The sequence below is a fragment of the Lutra lutra genome, chromosome 5 (assembly GCF_902655055.1).
Source record: "Lutra lutra chromosome 5, mLutLut1.2, whole genome shotgun sequence".
Taxonomy (NCBI): Eukaryota; Metazoa; Chordata; class Mammalia; order Carnivora; family Mustelidae; genus Lutra; species Lutra lutra.
Genome location: NC_062282.1, coordinates 152,035,148 through 152,055,952, shown reverse-complemented (window position 1 = coordinate 152,055,952; position 20,805 = coordinate 152,035,148). Strand labels below are relative to the sequence as shown.

Below are 20,805 nucleotides of genomic sequence, written 5' to 3'. Positions count from 1 at the left end.
TTAGTCTCTAGCTTAAGTCACAGAATGGATCATGAAGGTGGTTAACCAGGTGGGGACCCCGTGAGGAGGAGCGCAGGTGGGGCAAGACAAAGAGCTGCGGGGAGCCAGGTCCTCCAGGAGGAGGTTCCCGGTGGGAGTTCCCAGTTGATAAAACTCAGTCAGATAAGGAAGGAGGAAACTTGGGGCACTTGACTATAATAGGGCAGAGGGCAATCCGGGAACCCAGGAAAATTAAGTGGGGTCTTAGCCAGGAGGGAGTATCTGGTTTACACTCCTCAGGCTGTGGTTTGGACACTTTCCCCCACAGGGCAGGTTTCTGCCCACCAGGGCTTCCCGGTCCCCCGGAGAGGGAGGGAGGTGGGCCGAGGGAGGGGTGTGAAGAGCCCCTCACACTCCCCGCGCTGACTTTGGAGCCAAAGACAGCCGAAGACGTGTCCAGCTGGAGCCAGGGATTCCTGAGTTTCGATCCTTTTCAGACACTGGCTTCCTCTGGGATCTCAGTTTTCCGGTCACGCCGAAGGGAGAAGTCTGGGAGCAGGAAGGTGCGGGCATTCGGGGCTGGCAGGGCTGGGCTTGGGTGCGGCAGCAGCGGGCACGCCCCCGGGCCAGGGCTCCTGTGCCTCAGGGGCCCCCACGCTTCCCCCACCTCTGCCCTGAGCCAGGCCAGGGTGTGGGAGCCCCCCAAGCAGGCGCAGGTCACGGTGGCGAGTGGGGGAGCCCCGCCACGTGGCCAGTGAGGTCAGCAGGGGTTCATGGGAAAGGACTTGTCAGCCACAGGAGAGGACATCCTGCCTGCATTTCCCTCTTCCTGCGGCAGGAGCCCACGGCCCCGATTTAGCAGCGCTGGGGGGCCACCTCTGAGCCAGCTGGGCTGTCTGATAACACCGCCCGTCCTGCTGCCGCGGAGCAGAGTCCTGACCCCAGGCAGGCCACAGCAACTGCCTGGCACAGCGGACTGCACCCACAGCTGCAGGGAGATCAACCTCTGCCAGGGTGCCCCTCCCCCCCACCCTCAGGGGGTAGTCTAGTGGCTCCTGGTCCCACTCAGCCTCACCTCCGTCCCTGCTTCCAGAAAGGTGCCCCAGCGGGGACCTTTCTAAAACACAGATCGGAGCTTTCCGCAGCACCCCCAGCCAGCGATAAGCCCAAGTTCTTGAGCCAGTGGTCCAAACCCTTCCTGCCGGGGTCCCAAGGGCATCCCTAACCCTATGTCTGCCTAGCCTGCACCCACCGCACACACCCCAGCTCCCAGCACGTGACCTTTCTCCTGCTCTAGATACACCCTGCCTTTGGAGGGGCTGCCAAGAACTCCAGGCAGAGGATGGGACTGCTCTGAGTGGGTGGGTTTCCGGCGGGGGGCTTCATTCCCACACACTGTGTGCCCCCCAGAGCATTGGAACGAGGGCTTTCAGGTGGGTTTGGGGGAAGAAGCTCTGATCCTCACCCAACCTAAAGCATCATCCTCAGAGCTACGCCAAATTCTGCCAAATGGAGATTCATCCGTATAAAGCAGCACACAGGGGCACAGAGGTGTGCCTTTGGAGTGTCTAGAAGTGGGGCCTCACTTCAGTGTAAAACAGTTCATCAGACTGCTTTACACCAGGGTATGTGAAGGTTTTAGCTTTGTGTCATGGCTTACTGGGTCCGTCTGGAGATCAGGAGTTAAGGCTGGGGGTGGGGATGGTTCACAAGGCTTTGAAGGAGTGTCGGGGGTCAGGGATCTGGTCCCAGACGGCATGGGGGCCAAGGGGTCAGAAGGGGTAGATGGTTGTCCGCATCCCCCAGTGAAGGGTCTGGTGGGGTGGGCAGGTGGGGGCCTAAATTTCTGACCACCTCTTGGACATTTTTATCTTGATTGTCCCAGAGACTTTTCAAAAGGAGCATATGCCCCGCAGACACCTTGCCTTTCTGCCAAGTCTACCCTTGGCCAGCATGCCTACCTCCCTGCAGGACATCTCCACCTCCATCACGCACCTCCACACCTGCCCACCCACTCTTTGCTGTCCCTTTGCTCCCCGGACCCTCAGGGAGTTGGGGCAGTCACAGGCCAAGTCACATGCTGGGGACCCCGCCATGAAAGGCAAGCATAAGCCCCCTCCTCCTTGCACCGAGCAGCTGTCAGATGCAATGGGCCAACCACTGCACGGAGCCACAGAAACATGCAGCAGGGACCCAAGGAGAGGGCCTCAACATGTGGCTCTAGGATTGGAGGGAGCAGCAGTCGCCTGTAGGGCCATGGGAAGAACGCAGCTTCTGCCCCCAAGTAACATAGTGGTTTTAGGCAGGAGAAGGACTTGTGTTCTAGAAAAAGAATCTAGCCACTGGGTAACTCTAGACCAGTGGGGAGACACTGGCATGGCAAGCCAGGGGATGGACATTGAGGCCGGCTGGAAAGTGGGTTGGAGGGGCGGGGACTGGACGGGGGCTGTCCCAGGATCTGGCTTTCTGGGCGCAAGGTGTCCCCTGCTTGGTGTCTGAGCGTGAAGCACTTTGCTGGGGAGGGGCACGGGCAGGGAGAGAAGAGGGGCAAACCTGGAGCTCCCAGGTTTGGGAACCCCCACCGCCACCTTTGGTGCTGCCTCTGAGGATGGACATGACTTCATGACCAGTTGGCTGTGGGGGCTGAGTGGAGTTAGAAATGCCAGGTGACTGCCATGAGGATGGCAAACTGTAGTGGAAGGGAGAGCCGTGCTTCCAGGGCTGCTGCAGAAAAGACAGTTTGAACTGCAGAAACCCCAAGAATACAGACATGTACAGAGTAAGGAGTAGTTTCCTGCCATCCTGTCCCCCATAGATAATCTCTGAGCAGCACATTAACCCCTGTACCTTTAGTTTTGACTAAATGACAAGAACAGAGCCCACCTCAGGGGGCATGAGTGGGGGGATGGGGTGTGCAGGTGCACAGGCCGCGCCTGGCACTCAGAAAGTGCTAAATCCATGTTTGCTATTATTACCCTAACAGGATGTCTGGGGTAAGCAGAATGGGGTGGGGGTGGGGAGGTCAACGAGTATGAGCCTTCCTTTAGTGCTGAGTCCCTATTTGCTGTTTGCCTACGACCTTGCCAATACTGGGAATTCTCCACCTTTTATTTTTTTTTTAAGATTTTATTTATTTATTTGACAGAGAGAGATCACAAGTAGGCAGAGAGGCAGGCAGAGAGAGAGAGAGGGAAGCAGGCTCCCTGCCGAGCAGAGAGCCTGATGCGGGACTCGATCCCAGGACCCTGAGATCATGACCTGAGCCGAAGGCAGCGGCCCAACCCACTGAGCCACCCAGGCACCCAATTCTCCACCTTTTAAACATGTGCTCGTCTTGTGGGTTGGGGGGTCTTGCGCCCTATGGTTCTAGTTGTCCTGCCCCACAGTGGGTATGGTCTGTTCTGAGGGGCTGGGTGGGGTGCCCTGCCAGAGACATTTTGGAAGAAAGTCCTCCCTTCCCTCCCCACCGATGGCAGGCACTCAGGAAAGCTGCCAGGAAGGGTGGAACAGCTCTAAGGTAGGCTTGGAGCCTTGCAGGGTGCCATCACCAGGAGGAGGGAGCACACCAGTGAGCAAGGCCAACAACACTTTCCTGTGGCCTCCTTGCACCACATCTGTTCCATCTACCTGGCAGCCCAAGTTCTAGCTTCCCTGGTAGCCCAAGGAGCTAGAACTTGCCCATATTCTACCCTCACCTGTCCCCTCTGCCCTGTGTGTTCTCCTGGGCCAGCCAGCTCCTACTCATTCTCACCCCCTCCTACCAGTAGGGCCTTCTCTGACCCACCTCCACCACCACCATAGCTGTGGTGTGCAAAACACTCAGCAGGCGGTGACAGCCACGGGCTGGGTGCTCATGAGCCAGCAACAGTTTGTTCTTGTGATGGGTTGTGACGTGCTATCATGTTAGGTGTGGTTCCCTATCTTCCTAGGGATAATTCTCATTTTGCAAGTAGGAAAACTGCAGCTTGGAAAGAGGAAGGGCCCTCCCCGAGGCCACACAGCTAGAGATCAGCATTGTGGGGCACACAGCCAGGCTTGGGGGGGCTCCAAGCACACTCTGGGAACAGCCCCTCTTATCCCAGCCATCTCAGTCTTGTAGGGTCAGGGGACTGTGGCTTCTTGACTGTCACCCTTGGCCTCTGGAGACACAGAGGTTACCAGCCAGGTGTGGAGGGTTTGGAGGTGGGGGGAATCTAGGACCAAACACCCTTGTGCCTCCCCTCCAAGAGTGAAGGGAGAGGGACCTTGAGCAGGTCTCCCCAAATCCACCCACCTCTAGGACACATGCATAGAGACCCCAAGCCCAGCCTCCCCTGGCCAGCTGTCCCCCATGTTTCTCCTTCAGCTTGCCTCCAGTCTGCAGCCTGGCCCCTAGCTGCCTCTGTTGTCCTGGGCACAGCTGCTAAGGAGATTGTGGATCAGACTGGCAGGACTTCCACCTAGTCCCCTTCGCCCACAGAGTGACCATGACAGCGTCTGCAGTAAGAAATTGTCAGTGCTTGGAGGGGCACCCCTGAGCTCACAGACCATCTGGACTTCATCCCTGGGTTGGCTATGCTGCACCTGAGGACAGAGCCATGACTAAGGACAGGGACAGGGGAGAGACCAGGCGCTCAGTCACAGGTCTTGGAGTAGGAGCAACGATTCTCCAGGCACAGAGAACAGGAAAGAACAAAGGACACCACCTGAGGCCCGCAGGGAGGTGGGCAAGGACCTGGTGGATGCTGGAGGTGGCAGCAGCACTGGGAGGTGAAGCTGGCCAGGAAGGCGGGGCCTGTTGGATGGGCTTCACCCTGGAGGCCAGGCCAAGGGCATGCACAGCTCCGGAAGGCCACAAGCAGCCAGTGAGGGTGTCCCCAGACCACGACAGCCCTCTAGGCTGTCGCTCAGACAGATTGGAAGCCAGAAAGGAGGCTGCTGGAGAGTAGAGAGGCAGGCACTCAGGGTCATGCTGGGAGAGAAGGAGGCAGAGAGATGTGAGGAGTGGGAACTGGGCAGGGACAGGCCTGGATTCGGCCAGACCTGGGCGCCTGCACGGCTGCCTCTGTGGGTCCTAGAGCCTCAGTTTCCTTGTTGCCGACTGGACTGTTGATTCTTCCCTTCCTCCCGGGTCATGTGAGGATCAAAGGAGCCAACAACTGCAAGGCCGTGGTTAGTGCCTAACGCAGAGGACTGCCTACACCCCCGCCTCCGGCCACTCGTCCCTCACCCAGGATCCCAGTGTGCTGCTCCCACAGCCGGCTGCCTGTGGCTGACGCCAAGGTCCCCACTGCCCAAGGCTGCTGACAGCACAGAGAAGAGGAGGTGTGGACTCTGGCCTCCCTGACCTCGGCCCGGCGCCTGCCCCGACTACTCTGTAGTGAGCTGGGGGGCCAGGGCCGTAGGCCAGGGGAAGGAAGAAGCCAGTTCCTGGGCCAGGAACAGGAAGGCAGGGGGAGTGCAGCAGAGGCCAGGATGACAGCGCTTCCTGCTGTGGGAAGGGAAGGACATTGGGGACAGACAACAGCCCAGCAGGAAGGATGCATCTTCGCTGGGTTTGCAGATGGGGGCTGGGCAGCATGGAACCTATGGGCAAGACAGTCATTGAGTCAGATCTGTCTTAGCTACTGAACATTCTAGGGTATGCATGGTCACCAGGGAGCTTGGTCTTTAAGAATGGAAACATATTTTGCAGAGGAATGACAGGTTCTGACCATAGTTCCAACCCAAAAGAAAACCTGAGGCCTGTTTAGCCAGCCAGTCAGCCATCCACCTCTCCATCCATCCACCCATCCATCCACGTATCTATCCATTCATGTATCCATCCACCCATCCTTCTATCCATCTATCTATCCATCTGTCCTATCTATCCATCTGTCCATCCAACCATCCATCCATCCATCCAACCTTCCACCCATCTATCCATCCTTCTATCCATCTGTCCATCTATCCCTCTATCCTTCTACCTAGCCATCCTTCTTCCATCCTTTCATCCATTCACCTATCCATCCTTCCATCAACCATCCTTCCATCCATCCATCCTTCTATCCATTTGTCTGTACATCTGTTCTTCCACCTAGCCATCCTTCATTTCAACCAACCATCCATCCTTGTACTCATCTATTTGTCCTTCTATTCATCTCTCTGTCCACCTGACAATCCAGCTAGCCATCTCTCCATCCATCCACCCATATTCCCATCCATTCACTCATTTATTCATCCGTCCATCCATCTGTCCATCTACTCACCCATTTATTCATTCAGCAGGTGTTTAAAGAGTCTTGATTCTGTGCCAGATGCTGTGCTAGAGGCGGGGTGGGGTAAAAAAGGAGACTGTCCTGGTCCTTTGAAATTTACCCCCACTGAAATTTATTGTCTAGTAGAGGAAATGGAAAAACATAAGTTGAGGGGCACCTAGGTGACTCAGTCAGTTAAGTGGCTGCCTTCAGCTCAGGTCATGATCCTGGGATCGAGCCCCACATGGGGCTGCCTGCTCAGCAGGGACTCTGATTCTCCCTGTCCCTCTGCCTGCCACTCCCCCCTACTTGTGCTCTCTCCGTCTCTCTCTCATATAAATAAATAAAATATTTTTAAAATAATGTAAATTGAACAGACAAATAAATAAATAAGTTAATTACAAATCGCAACAAGAAGGATGAAGTAACCAGGAGGCTAAAATAGATACTAAATGGTGACTTAGGTTTTGGACGGGGTGAGAAGTCATGACTAAACTAAGATTTGAGGGTGAGAAGAAGCCAGCCTGTGCAGGGCATGTGAGAGGGGGCAAATCAAGAGAAGTATGTGCAAAGGCCCTGGGACAGAAAGGAACATCAGCCTAAAGGGCAAGATGGTTGAAGGACATGAACACAAGGTGAGAGTGGCCCAAGAGGGTATGGAAAGGGGGACAGTGTTCCAGCCACGAGTTTGGATTTTCCTGAAAATGCAGTGGGAAGTCACTGATGGGGTTGAAGCACAAGGTTGATATGGCCCCTTTCTGTTTCTTAACTATGTGCAAGACTGGAGAAAGGTAAGAGTAGGCCCAGGAACCCACTTTGGGGCTGAATGCAGTCGAGCAGGCCCCAGTATTAGAGCAGGGGCTGGCTCTGGGATACTTTGGTGGTGTATTAGACAGGGTGAGTAGAATCTCATCCATAGCTTCTCCCATAGGGGATATGGAAACTATCAAGGAGAATCCTTGGCAAGAGTGAAGAAAGTATGAGTCTGGAGTTCAACATCAGAAATGTGGGACCTGGGGTGTCTGTAAGATGGCCAAGCGCTATGGCAACTGGATACTTCAGATTGGAGTTGAGAGAAGGACAGGAGGTAGAAGAAACTCTGGAGGTATCTGGACACTTAGGGGAGAGACCTATAAGGAAGAGAGTGAGGAGTGATACATGTGATGCTGGGCAGAGGGGAAAGAGGAAGACAAGGAGACAGTGAGCTCACAGAAGGTGGCAGAGGAGGAGACAGGACTGCTCCCTGCCTGAAGTGACCACGGTTCCTGCAGCATGGAGATCATGGGATGCCTTGACCAATGGCTCCATATAACTTGGGTGACATCTGCACCCAGAGGGGGGATGAGCCAATGTGAAAGGAAGGGACAGCAAGCAGAGTTTTTGCTGTGAAGGGAAATAGGAAAGGGGGCAGGTCTGGAAAGGAATAGAGGATGAAGGAGTGTGGCAGGGGTATGTTGTTTATAGGATGGGAGATGGAAGGCTTGGCCTTGGGAAGGGGAGTGTCAGAAGGTTTCCAGGACCCAGGCAGGGGGTGAGGAGTTTGGATGTAGGAAGATGATCTCCATCTAATGGCTTTACTTCATTAATGCTGAGAGTGAGGGAGAAGAGAACACCATGAACTTCAGTCCAAGGGCCCATTTAGGGTCTGTCTACAGGATAAGAAAGTAGGGGGCAGCAGCACAGAGCTCTGGCTTTGTACTGAATGCTGAGCCACTGGGGGCCATGGTGGTGCTGCAGGGTTGGGGTGGAAGGTGAGAGGCAAGGAAAGAATGCAAATGATGGGCTGAGGTCCCCACTGAGCCAGGACAAGGATGAGGCCAGGAGGGGCTATCTGAGGAGGGGTCCCTGGACTGGGAGTTTTGATGAGGCTGAAGGACTTAGCGGGGGTGGGACAAGGACATCTAGCAAGAGGCAGGGGAGATGGAGAGAGCAGGACAGGAGGCAGGAACTCGGTGATGGCATAGGTTCTGGTAAGGACCAGGTCCAGGGTGTGCCCAGGAAGTGAGTAGCTGAGAGGAGGAGGGAGGACAGTGGAGATGAGGACCACAAAGGCCAGGACACTGGTGAGTCATCTGTGTGGATGTTGAAACCATGAGGATTGGCCTGAGTTGGGGCGATGGGAGCTGGAGAGCCAGGAGCAAAGAATGAGAGGAAATAACCAGTACGGCAGCTAATGACAGCTTTAGCGGGGAGCAGGTGATACCATCCGAGAAGGGAGATGACAACAGGAAGCCCTCCACTGCCAGGCATGTACCATGGAAAGCGCTACTACCTCAGGGAAAGCGGTGCTTCAGAAGGTTTCAGGTTTCAGTTAAGGCAAGAGGGATGGAGGAAGACAGTGAGGTCTACAGCACAGTCTGCTGATCATTCAGGGCCTGGTGGAAGTGAGTGAAGACGGGGCACTGGGGGGCAACAAGGGAAAGACTTGCACAGATGGATGAAAGGGGTGGCAAAGACAATAGACGGTCTGCCTGTTTAGTACAGCAATGTGGATTCTTCCTTTGGTGATATGGTGTCCTCTAGGGAGGAAGATCCTACAAGCCCCATTCACCAGCCATCAACCCACTCCAGCATCCACCCTTCCACCCACAATCCACCCACCCATCCACCCGTCCATCCCCATCCACCCATCTACTCCCATCTACCCACAATCCAACCATCCACCCCCATCCTCTCATCCCCACAATCAACCACCCATCCACCTGTCCACTCCCATCCACCCACCCACCCTCCATTCACCAACCCACCCATCCACCCATCCTCCCACAATCCACTCATCCATTCACTACCCATTCATCTACCCATCCACTGTCCACCCACCCACCCATCACTCATTCATCATTCCATCCATCCACTATCCATCTACCCACCATCAACCCATCCAACTATCCATCCACCCATCCACCCTCCCAACTATCCAAGCACCCATCCATTTACTTATTTATCTGATCATCCATCACCCATCCTACCATTACTGAATCCATCCCCCCCACCTTCAGTGTGCCTCTCCTTTGTACTGAACTTAGGAAGGTGAAGAAAATACAGCCTCACTTCAGATGTGACCAGAAAACCACAATTCAGTTTGAGAGGTATTCTAACACCAGGGGCCAGGAGGCGGAAGCTGCCTGAGTAATGCTGATTGCCCCACCACAGGGAAGGGATAAGTGAATTAGGCCCTGAAGAGGGGGATCCTCAGGAGGAAAGGAAGTACAGATGTCCAGAGCAAAAAGACAGGTGAAGGCAAAGACTTCAAGATAGGAAAAGCCTGAGGGTTCCTGGGTGGCTCAGTCAGTTAAGCATCTGCCTTCAACTCAGGTCATGATCCCAGGATCCTGGGATCAAGCCCCACATCCGGCTCCCTGCTCTGTGGGAAGTCTGCTTCTCCCTATCCTTCTACCCCTCCCCATGCTTGTAATACTCTCTCTCTCTCTCTCTCTTCCTCTCAAATAAATAAATCTTAAAAAAAAAAAAAAAAAAGATATGAAAAGCCTGGCACTTTGGTCCCAAAGTGAGACCTTTGGTCCCAATGGTAAGAGCTCTGTGCATCTCAGAGATGTATCAGGAGATGAAGCTGGAGAGCAGGCAGTGGGCAGAGTCCTGGTGTGCCCCTACTTCATCTGAAAGTGTGAGTGCCCTCCGGCAGGAGGGCCTCCATTTCCCTGTCTGTACAATGGGACTAGATGCACAGTGAGGAGTTTCTGCCTCTGGCCTACAGTGGTATAGTGCCTGGAAAGCTTTGGCCAGCAGGAGGCACGGAAGGGAGGGGTGAACCAGGCCCTGGCTAGTGGCTGCCTTGTCCTTAGGATGCTGAAATGAGATCTTGGTGTCCAGAATGTGTCCTGGGACTGTTTCCTAGGGCAGTCAGGGTGGGTGGCATAAAGCAAACTACGGTGGGGGTCCCCTGGGATCCACATGCCACAGTTAGCTGCCAGTATGGGACACTGGGCATCAGAGGGCTGGACTGGGGAGGACGGGGAAGCTGGATCTGTGGGACTGGAGAGGGCTGCAGGTTGGGACCAATAGTGGGCTATGCCCCCCAGGAGGACAGGGACACAGCGGGAGGGACAGGACACAGCCCTGGGCCTCCAGCCACACAGTCCTCTCTTCCTGTTGTCTCAGGATGGTCCTGGCAGGATGCATCTGCCAGAGTTCCAGGTCCAGACCTCCCCCAAGACCTGCTCCCACCCACACCGGGATCTCACATGCACACGCACACACACACACACACAAGCCCACGGGCACACACACACCGACATGTCAGAGACAGACAGGTGAGGGTCGCACCTTCCAGGTGTTCTCCAGTGTAGGATGAGACCTGCAGTCTCCCCCTTTGAATTCATGCTGGAGCTCAGCGTATTTGGGGCGAGAAATTGGGGTTCCCTTAGTTCAGGGGTCACTGGGGGTGGGACCAGACTGCTGCCAGGGACAAGGGCCAGGGGCGCCTGAGCTAGAGATTTCTCATTGTCTTGGGGCCTTGCAGGTACGCTCAGGGCCAAGAGCTAGAGCAGCCCCGGCCCTGGGGAGGAGTGTGCTCTTAGGGGGAGGGAAGGCCCATCAGGACCAGACTGACGTCACCATGTGAACTCACGACCCAGCGCCATACTAACCCTGTGTCCCACCCCAGGCCTGGCGAGGGGCTACTCCATGACCCCTCCAACCCTAAACATCACAGAGGAGACACACGTCATTGACGCCAGTGACAGCCTGTCCATCTCCTGCAGGTACGCAGTCCTCAGCCAGGGGGACAGGGGCCTGAGTGCCCCAGGCCAAGGCAGGAGATGGTAGAGGAGAATCCAGGAGGCGCCCCCTCCCACCGTGAGGGCAGAGCAACCTCAAGGCTTAGTGGGGCTCCCTGGGCACCTGAGTGTGCGTGCCTGGAAGCATGGTCTGTCCCCGGCCCTGCAGACACCTGGCACTCACCCCAGCCCTGTGTCACTCCACGCTGACCCCAGGCCAGTCCATGACCGCCTCCCAGGTTACCCTGCATGGACCCCCTGGTCCCCTACACCCACCCTCAGCCGTGGCATGTGCCCCAAAATTGGGCTGTTCCAATCTCGGGGTGAGACAAACTACGGGCAAGGCTTGTGCCCTGGGGGCTGTGGCTCGGGCTTGAGTTCTCGTGTCCTCTGCCAGGGGGCAGCACCCCCTTGAGTGGTCCTGGCCAGGGGCTCAAGAGGCACCAGCCACAGGGGAGAAGGACGGCGAGGACACAGGGGTGGTGCGAGACTGCGAGGGCACAGACACCAGGCCCTACTGCAAGATACTGCTGCTGCAGGAGGCCCGGGCCAACGACACGGGCAGCTACCGCTGCTACTACAAGTACATCAAAGCCCGCATCGAGGGCACCACGGCTGCCAGCACCTATGTGTTCGTGAGAGGTGAGGGCCCCGCGGCTGCCCGGGAGGCACAGGCACCAGGCACCTGCAACTCCCAACCCCAGCCTGCAGACCTGGGTAGGGGGAAGGGTTGGGGACTGCCCCTCCCCTGAGCGGAGGACCCCCCAAGCCCCACCTTCCCTTCCCACAACCTGCCCCCTTCCCCTCAGACGTGGAGCAGCCGTTCATCAACAAGCCAGATACGTTCCTGGTCAACAGAAAGGATTCCATGTGGGTGCCCTGCTTGGTGTCCATCCCTGGCCTCAATGTCACGCTGCGATCGGTACGGCCCTCCTCCTCCTCCTCCCAACTCCCGCCCCATGCTCCAGTCTCTCCCATCCCGTCCTGTCCCTGGGAAAGGTGGCCTTGGGTCTGGCCAGGAGAAAGGGCCCTGAGAGCCACCATGTCCCAGCAGCAAAGCTCAGTGCTGCAGCCCGACGGGCAGGAGGTGGTCTGGGACGACCGCAGGGGAATGCGCGTGCCCACACCGCTGCTGCGGGACGCCCTCTACCTGCAGTGTGAGACCACCTGGGGTGGCCAGGACTTCCTATCCAACCCCTTCCTCGTGCACATCACAGGTACGGGCTGCCCGGAGCAGGAGGATGATGGGGCGTCCCCCAAATCCCAGGGATGGGGCCATCGGAGCCGCAGCTGGCCTCTGCGGGCACCCTGTGCCTTGCGCTCTGTGTGCCCGCCATCCCGTGAGGGGCCTGGGGGTCACTGTGCTTGTGTCACCAGGCAATGAGCTCTATGACATCCAGCTGTTCCCCAAGAAGTCGCTGGAGCTGTTGGTCGGAGAAAAGCTGGTCCTGAACTGCACCGTGTGGGCCGAGTTCAACTCGGGCGTCACCTTCAACTGGGACTATCCAGGGAAGCAGGTGAAGCCGACAGCCCCTGCAGGGCCACACTGGAACCACCCCCAGAGGCCCCATCCCTGCCTACACCTGCCCTATGCCCACACTGTCTGCAGGAGTCCCCCTCACTGCCCATGCACCTCCCCCCTGCCTGGTGCACACTGGCCTCTGAATAGAGGAGGTGTGGACCCAGTCCTTCCCAAGGAGCCCCCTGTCAGATGAAAGGGGTTACCCCAAGGAACATTCTGGGTCCGGGTCCAAGGCTTCCAGAGCCATAGCTGGGTTGGGGTATGTGCCCTTGGTGCTATTTTTTCCAGAGCCCACCTGCTCTGACCCTGGGCTTCCCCTGGGTGTGGGTAGGCAGAGCGGGGTAAGTGGGTGCCAGAGCGGCGCTCCCAGCAGACTCACACAGAGCTCTCCAGCATCCTGACCATCCACAACGTCAGCCAGCACGACCTGGGCCCATACGTTTGCGAGGCCAACAACGGCATCCAGCGATTCCAGGAGAGCACCGAGGTCATTGTACACGGTACCGCCTGGGGCTGGGCGGGGCGTCCATCATCAGGCCCAGGGAACAAGGGTCCCTGTGCACTGTGGGCGGGGGTCAGAGGGCAGGGCACTCCTGAGCAGGGCGGAGTCCAGCCAGAGGGAAGGGAGGGCAATGACTGGACCCCCAGAGGGCAGGGCAAGCCGGGTCTGCAAATTGTCTGGCACCTGGGGCTGCTGGACCGTGGCTGGGAGTCCCTGGGCAGGGGTAGGTCAGTGACTCCAGGCCTGGCCTTACATGGATGCCTCCCATCCGGCAGAAAAGCCCTTCATCAGCGTCGAGTGGCTCAAGGGTCCGGTCCTGGAGGCCACGGCAGGAGACGAGCTGGTGAAGCTGCCCGTGAAGCTAGCGGCGTACCCCCCGCCAGAGTTCCAATGGTACCAGCCCTGGCCCCTGCCCCTCTCACAAGACACCCCCCCCGGCAAGGCCCAGAACGAGAACAGACCACAGGGTGGGAAGGGTAGCCTCCCCCACTACGAGGGTCCATGTCCTGAGACCCCTGAAGACACTCTAAGGAATGTGCACCTGATACAGCATTTAAGCCAGAGGGAAAGTTCTCTTGCTATGAAACTGTGCAACCTGCGTTGTGTGAGGGCGTGCTGGACGCTCTGCAGGGCTTCTCTAACCCATCCCTGTACCTGCTGAGTATCTCGGAGGGCCCTGCCAGCAGGAGGATGTCCCGGAGCTTTGGCCCAGCCTGCAGCAGCGGCTTTGGGCTCCTCAGGCCCCCCTCTGAACACGTTGCTGCCCCCACCACCAAGGCCCTCCTACCCCGAAGTTCGGAGATGCTACAGGTTCCACAAAGTGTTGTAGAATCAGGCTCTGGGCAGAGCCTGAGCTGTGTGGCAGGAAGCAAGACTTTCCAGGAGGCCTGCAGGCTCTAGGGCCCCAGCTCTGGCCTGTGACCTGACAGTAAGATTTCCCCTACGGGGTGTACCAAGGGGCAGTGAAGGGGGATCCCTTCGTGGTGGCTCCATGCTTGCTAGGTGCTCCCCGAGAGCTCTCTAAGAGCTCGGGTTGGCATTGCACCCCCCACACACCCTCAGGTCATCAGAGCCCTCAGTGTGCCCCAGTGCAGGGCTGTCACACTCTAGCCTGACCCCCACGGTGCAGACAAGGAAAGAGAGGTGGGGGATGGGAAAGGGCTTTCCTACCCGAATTCCAAGCCCCCTGTGAGGGCTCTGCCTTATCATTTCCCCGCTGCGCTGGCTGGAGGAGCCCTGCCCTTCCCAGCCTGGGGTACGTCCCTCCAGGCAGGATGACCTCTTCGAAAAGCCTAGGGCTGAGCAAGCAGAGGCCCAGACATTCTCAGCCGGGATCTCACTGTGCTGGCTTGCCTCCTGGGAGGACCTCAGGATGCCCCGGGCCTGGCCTGGAAAAAACCTCCTTCTGAAGCCACAGGCTTTGGGGTCTATTGGAGGTACCTGGTACAGGACCAGCATTTGGGGGGGGCCGGGAGCAGCCTGGACCCTCTCTTGCATGTCAGCCTCCTGGAGACCCCTGGGACTCTGTCTCCTGCCCTCCAAGGCCAGCAGGACTCAGCTGCTCCGGGAGGCTCTGCTCTCCCCAGCTCTGCTGCATCTGGGGCCTGACCCGGGCCTGATGCTCAAGCAGCTGGGGCCTTCTCACCATTCCCACTGCCTCTGGCTTTTCTCCTCTCCCTTGACCAACACCTACCTCCAAGATGCGCTCGCCCAGGTCACTGTCCACTGAGACACTGGCCCCAGGGACTAGTAGCCCCCACAGCCCCACAGGGCTCTCTTCGAGTCAAGCGTGTGATGGTTATAAGTGAATGGATGGAGAGCTAGTGGACGGCTAGCCAGGCTGGTCCTCACTGCTAAAGCTCATGGCTGGCGTGCAGGGCTCACACTAAATGCTCAGTTAAACCTCACGACCCCAGCAAGAAAGTTCATTTTGCTTCCCCAGTCTTCAGAAGAGGAACCTGGGGGCTCGGGGCCATGTAGGGGTTTGGCATGGGATCACTGACACAGCAGGTGGTGGACTCAGAAGTCTGCAGCAGAGCCCTGCGGACCCCACGGCCCCAGGCCTGCTCTGCCCCGCCCTGTGTGGGACCCCAGATGAGTCAGGGCTCTTCCTGACATCTCCGTGTTGGTCTCTGACCAAGGGTGTGCCTCTCCCGCGGCTCCCTGGCTGAATGCAGGGGAAGGCCCCTGTCTGAGGGAGGACCATTTCCAGGTGGAGCCCGGGCTGCAGAATGGCTGTGCTGCGCCCCCCAGCTCAGGCCCGGGTTTGGGGTGAAAGGCGTCCATATATTTGCACTTGCATTTGTTTACATATGGGTAGGCCCTGCAGGTACTGCTCTGTAGGGAAGGGCAGTACAGGGACGGTCTCTGCACCACTCCTTAGGGGAGACAGATGGTCAGCAGACACATGCGTGGAAACCAGGAAGCTCGTGGGCAGGCAGGTAGAAGCAGGGCAGAGGGCAGGAGCTGGTTCCTAGGGCGGTAGGGAAACGCTGCTCTAATGTTGCTCTCCCTATAGGAGAAAGGGAGCCGTACAGGTGTCTAGAGGACTGGGCATCCAAAGGAGGAGGGGACAGCGAGTGCCTAGGCCCCAGGTGTGAGGACAGCAAGAAGTTCCCATATCTGAAAAGCTCCAGGAAGGGCAGAGCTGGGCTCAGAAAGTGAGGCAGGGCCCTCCCCCATGGGGTAAGGGTCTGGGCTGTGCTGCAGGGGGACTGCACCTCCAATCCTTCCCAGCACACGCCACAGTGAGAGACAGGGCATACCGGGCATGGTAGCCAGTCCTGAGCCTGCAGGCGCAGTGAGACCAGGGCAGGCCTGCAGACCATCCCATCCCCATAGCTCTCCAGTCTGGATCCAGCTGCCCCAGCCCCAACCCTCACCTAGTCTGGTGCAGGAGGGGTCTCTTGCTGGAGCTGGGCCCATGGGGAGTCGCACCAGCCTCCTCCTGCCTCCCCTGACAGCACGCTCGCTGCCCTTGTTGGGGCCTGGCTCTGGCAGGGAAGGCGTGCCAGGATGGGGCAGGAGCCTGGTCCATGCAGTCTGCTGAACTCCCTTCCTGGGCCAGGTACAAGGACAGAAAGTCAGTGTCCGGGCGCCAGAGTCCGCATGCCCTGGTACTCAAGGAGGTGACGGAGGCCAGCGCGGGCACCTACACCCTGGTCCTGTGGAACTCCGCGGCCGGCCTGAGGCGCAACATCAGCCTGGAGCTGGTGGTAAACGGTAAGAGGGGGAAGAGGGATGGAGGGGAGGGAAGGGAAGAGCAGGCTGGAAGAGGGGACGCCAGGGGGTGGCGGGTGGTACGCAGGGGCCTGCTGACCCGCTGTCTGCCTTGTGCCCCCAGTGCCACCCCACATCCATGAGAAGGAGGCCTCCTCTCCCAGCACCTACTCCCGCCACAGTCGCCAGGCCCTAACCTGCACCGCCTACGGGGTCCCCCCTCCTCTCAGCGTCCAGTGGCACTGGCGACCGTGGACTCCCTGCAAGGCCTTCGCCCAGCGCAACCTGTGAGTGGCTCCAGCCCGTTCCTTCCCACTTCCTGGCCCCATCCCCAACCTTGGCCGAGACCCCCACCCCCAGCCTCGACTCCTTCCCAGAGCCCTGCTCTAAGCTGGAACCTACGGCAATTCAACAAGAGCCCATCCCTGACCTCAACTCACCTCACCTCCCCCTAGGATGAGTCAGCCTGGGCTGGACACTGGGCATGGTGCAGCCCCCACCCAACCCCCCCTTGAAAGTAAAGCCCCCAGGACACATAATTGCATCATCCAGGGGGACCACAGGAATGGGGCTCCAAGTGGGTGGACCTGAACTAGTTTATGAGGCTTGTACTGAGCCCCGTGATACACCACCCATGCCCAGTTAGCTTTCCTGAGCCCTGCTCACGATGACAGCTCATAGAGGAGGCAACGGAGGGAGGATCAGAGCGGGGACCTGCCTTTCCTCAGGTCACAGCTGTAAGCAGCAGAGCCTGCCCCACCGCTGGGCCTGCTGGACCGTGCTCCCCTGTGCTGAGCTGGGTGCCACCAGGACAGACAGGCCCAGGAGTATGCTCCGAGCAGGGACAGCTTGGCCAGCAGGGGATGGGAGAGGAGGGGGTGCCAAGGTGGCCAGAGGTCTGGAGGGCATTAGGAGCAGTGAAGGGCACTGAGTTGGGGGAGTGGGAGGGTTGCATTTGCTGTTCAGCTAGAGAACCTTGTGGGCTGGGCAGAGGGGCACAGCCTGGGCAAGGATGGATGCTCGGGACCCAAGGAGGAGACAGACAGCTACACCCAGAGACGGGGCCATAGGCCCAGCACAGAAGAAGAAGAGGCTCTGTAGGGCGGCCTGTTGCACCTAAGGCTCGTAAGAGATTCTTCTAGACCACCAGACACTTCCAAATTGGCTTCCCTCTGATGCTCTACCTTTATGCTCTGTGCCAACGGACAGAACTCTGGGGTCCTGCGCTGCTCTGCTGGGGGCAGACAAGAGTCTCCCTGGGAACCCCAGACCCATGGCCCAACAAGAGTCGAGAAGTGCAGGGGTCACACCCACCCCAGGAAGGGGCTGCAGCTCTGGAAGGAGGAGAGAGAGGGCTTCCTGGAACAGGAGAGGTGACTCCGCTGCCCCTGGGAGATCTAGGTGGACTCTGCAGGAAGGGGCACATCGTGAGTCCAGAGGGGAACCGCAGAGCCACAGGTGTGAGCTCCTGCCTACTGGGGAAAGCTGTGTCTGGCAGCCCTCACCCGACACGCTGTTCCCAGCAGCCGGCGGCAGCAGAGAGACCACATGCCACAGTGTCGGGACTGGAGAGAGGTGACCACGCAGGACGCTGTGAACCCCATTGAAAGCCTGGACACGTGGACCGAGTTTGTGGAAGGGAAGAATAAGGTAGGCACCAGCCGTGCCACTGACGGGGAAGCAGAAGGGAGGCAGGAAGGGGCCCTCTCCTGGCCGTCTCCATCTCGACCAGGCTGCAGAGCTCTGAGAGTTGGTGGTCTTTGTGCAGTGTCTTGGGCCTCAGCTCCCCTTCCTGCATGTGGATGCAGAGGGCGGGATCTCCAGCTGCTTCCCAGACTGGGAAGCTTAGATTGAAGGGAGACTGGCCAGGCCCCGGGCCCCAGCTACCCACAGGCCCCAGGGCTGGGAGGATCAGGCCTGGGGCCAGCCAGGTCCCCTCCGAAGGCAACCGGAGCTGCTGGGCGCAGCCTGGGGGCAATGCCTAGAAGAGGCCAGGCGGGGGAGGGGACTGAACAAAGGCACCCACTTCCTACAGTCACTTCCTGTTTTCCTACACACCTCCAGAGCCTCTTCCTGTTCCAAGCCTGGCCAGGAAGTGCCCAGCTTGGAATCGGGTGGGGTGGGGGGGGTTGTTTGGTGGTAGGCAGGGCCTGTGGCCCTCTCTCCTCCCCCCTGCCTCCAAGAGTCCTACTCCCCAGGCCAGAATCCTTCGGGAGACCCGGGACCCATCCCGTTTCCTGGCCACCACCCAGGGCCTTGAGAGAGGGGCCGTGAGCCATCCTGGGGTGAATGTGCCTTGGGTGAATGACCAGCCTTACTCCAAACCCCGAATCTTAAACCTGGCTTGGACTGTCCCATTTCTAGACTGGGCCTGTCCCCTGCTCAACGCGGCCACAGCCCAAGCCCGTCCATACCCAGAGGCCTGCCTGACGTTGCCCTCTGATCTCAGCCACAGCTTAAGCCTGCTGTTACTAGCCATGTCCCTGATGTTTCCAGAGAGCCCCCCTGCTGTGCAAGGCCTTCCCCTTCTGCGCCCAACCTCACTGCCCCTGGTCCTGTCTCTGAGCTTTGGTCCTCTTCAGCTGGTGGCCTCAGTTAGCCCCAATCCTCCCTGCAGAAAGGAAGGACGGTCAGGGTGGGAGGAGCTTAGGCAGGAAATGGAGCCCTGTGCTCGTGCTCTGCATAGACGGTGAGCAAGCTGGTGATCCAGAACGCCAATGTGTCTGCCATGTACAAGTGTGTGGTCTTCAACAAAGTGGGCCAGGATGAGCGGCTCATCTACTTCTACGTGACCAGTGAGTGACCGGGCGGGGGTGGAGGGTGTGTGGAGGTCGGGAACCGGTGGGCACAGGAGGCTGGAGAGAAGGCCTAGGAGAGGACCATGAGGTCAGGTTGGGCCCATTGAGTTTCCGAAGATGTGGGACACTAGGCTCCTTGGTCTCAGAGGGAGGGATAGATTTGGAGGTCATTAGCACATGGACCATGGTGCTGGTGCAGTGAGATGGAGGGGCACACTCTGCCCCCAGCCCTGGAGGTACATCCCCACTGGTGCCCTTCCACTCCCTGTGGTTCCATCTCCCACCCACCCCCTTTCCAACACAGCAGCTGACGCACAGGTACACTTTTCCTGGGGAAAAGGCCCAGAGCTTCTTCCGATGTTCAAATGTTTTAGTGACCCCAGGAAAGCTAAGAAGCCCATTAAAGGGCAGTCACTGTGCCCAGGACCATAGATGAGACATGCGGCCAGAGGCAGCGGGGAGAGGACTCCACAGGAGCCCAACAGGGAGTGTGACCAGATGGACAAAAGGAAATCAGGAGCGAGGCATTGCCACAAACTAATGGAAGGATGAGATTATATTTAGGAGAGGACAATGGTGGAGTGTGGTCAGCAGCAAGGGAGGGTGGGACAGAACCACACCAAATGTGCTAACAGGAACCCCACTGATCGTCTGGGCTCCGGGGAGGAGATGGGGCATGTCCTGTAGAAGGCTAGAAGAAGGTGAGACTGGAGGAGTTTGTGGGACTGACTGCAGGGAGCTGGCCCCATTGGTCAGTGTTGGGGAGAATAGGGGTGAAGAGGGCTCCTTGGAGGAGGGTACCCAGCCCAGGTACACGCGATGCATGCTCTGGTTGAGAGCAGAGTGAGTCCAAAGGCAGTAGGGCACCGGAGAGCGAGCCGCACGGCAGGCAGGGAGGTGAGCAAAATCAGGGGGGCAGTTTCACAGAGCCGCCTCCTCCCTCGCCTGCCCTCCACCCCCAGACATCCCTGATGGCTTCAGCATAAAATCCGAGCCATCGGAGGAGCCCCTGGAGGGCCAGGAGGTGCGCCTGAGCTGCCAGGCCGACAACTACACCTACGAGCAAATGCGCTGGTACCGCCTCAACCTGTCCACACTGCATGATGCCCACGGGAACCCGCTGCTGCTTGACTGCAAGAACGTGCACCTCTTCGCTACGCCTCTGGCCGCCCACCTGGAGGAGGCAGAGCCAGATGCGCGCCACGCCACGCTCACCCTGACCATCCCCAGCGTGGCGCCTGAGCACGAGGGCGACTACGTATGCGAGGTGCAGGACCGCCGCAGCCACGACAAGCACTGCCACAAGAAGTACCTGTCAGTGCAGGGTGAGGTGGCAGGGGAGGGCTGGCGGCGCTTCCCAAGAAAGGAAACTTTCTCCCCTCCCAGAGCTCGCCTGGGTTGCCACTCCTGGAGCCTGAACCTGCAAGAGGGTCCTACCCACCCCCCACCCACGCTGTGGAGGTCCACAACCCTCCCGACCCTGCGCTCAAACCCGATCCTTCCTAGAGCTTGGCACAGTCCTCCCCACTGTGCTCCCAGCCCTGGAGGGATGTCCTCCTGCTTTCGCAACTCCACTTAGCTCCCTGTCCGCCGCCACCCCCAGCCCTGGAAGCCCCGCGCCTCACACAGAACTTGACGGACCTGCTGGTGAACGTGAGCGACTCCCTGGAGATGCGGTGCCCAGTGGCCGGGGCACACGTGCCCAGCATCTTGTGGTACAAAGATGAGAGGCTGCTGGAGGAAGAGTCTGGTAGGGTGGTGGACCCGGGCGAAGGGCAGGGTGCGGAGGCTGGCCAGGTCAAGGCCCCAGACCTATCTGAACTCCAAGCAACAC

The 20,805-nt window shown here is 58.6% G+C and overlaps 1 protein-coding gene across 9 annotated transcripts in view; it reads left to right on the top strand.

Annotated features, from left to right (window-relative positions):
• Window positions 1–20,805, top strand: part of FLT4 (fms related receptor tyrosine kinase 4) — a 39,919-nt gene that overhangs the window by 3,345 nt on the left and 15,769 nt on the right. For 5 of the 9 annotated variants that reach the window (XM_047730344.1, XM_047730349.1, XM_047730348.1 and 2 more), the window contains exons 2-14: window positions 10,819–10,915; window positions 11,328–11,572; window positions 11,740–11,852; window positions 11,982–12,147; window positions 12,308–12,447; window positions 12,784–12,952; window positions 13,230–13,347; window positions 16,022–16,176; window positions 16,298–16,460; window positions 17,697–17,823; window positions 18,860–18,968; window positions 19,934–20,296; window positions 20,575–20,721. In XM_047730344.1, the coding sequence (XP_047586300.1) occupies window positions 10,819–10,915; window positions 11,328–11,572; window positions 11,740–11,852; window positions 11,982–12,147; window positions 12,308–12,447; window positions 12,784–12,952; window positions 13,230–13,347; window positions 16,022–16,176; window positions 16,298–16,460; window positions 17,697–17,823; window positions 18,860–18,968; window positions 19,934–20,296; window positions 20,575–20,721 (2,112 nt within the window). The remainder of the gene's footprint in view (window positions 1–10,818; window positions 10,916–11,327; window positions 11,573–11,739; window positions 11,853–11,981; window positions 12,148–12,307; window positions 12,448–12,783; window positions 12,953–13,229; window positions 13,348–16,021; window positions 16,177–16,297; window positions 16,461–17,696; window positions 17,824–18,859; window positions 18,969–19,933; window positions 20,297–20,574; window positions 20,722–20,805) is intronic. The other 4 variants (XM_047730345.1, XM_047730341.1, XM_047730342.1 and 1 more) reach the window with 3 other exon arrangements.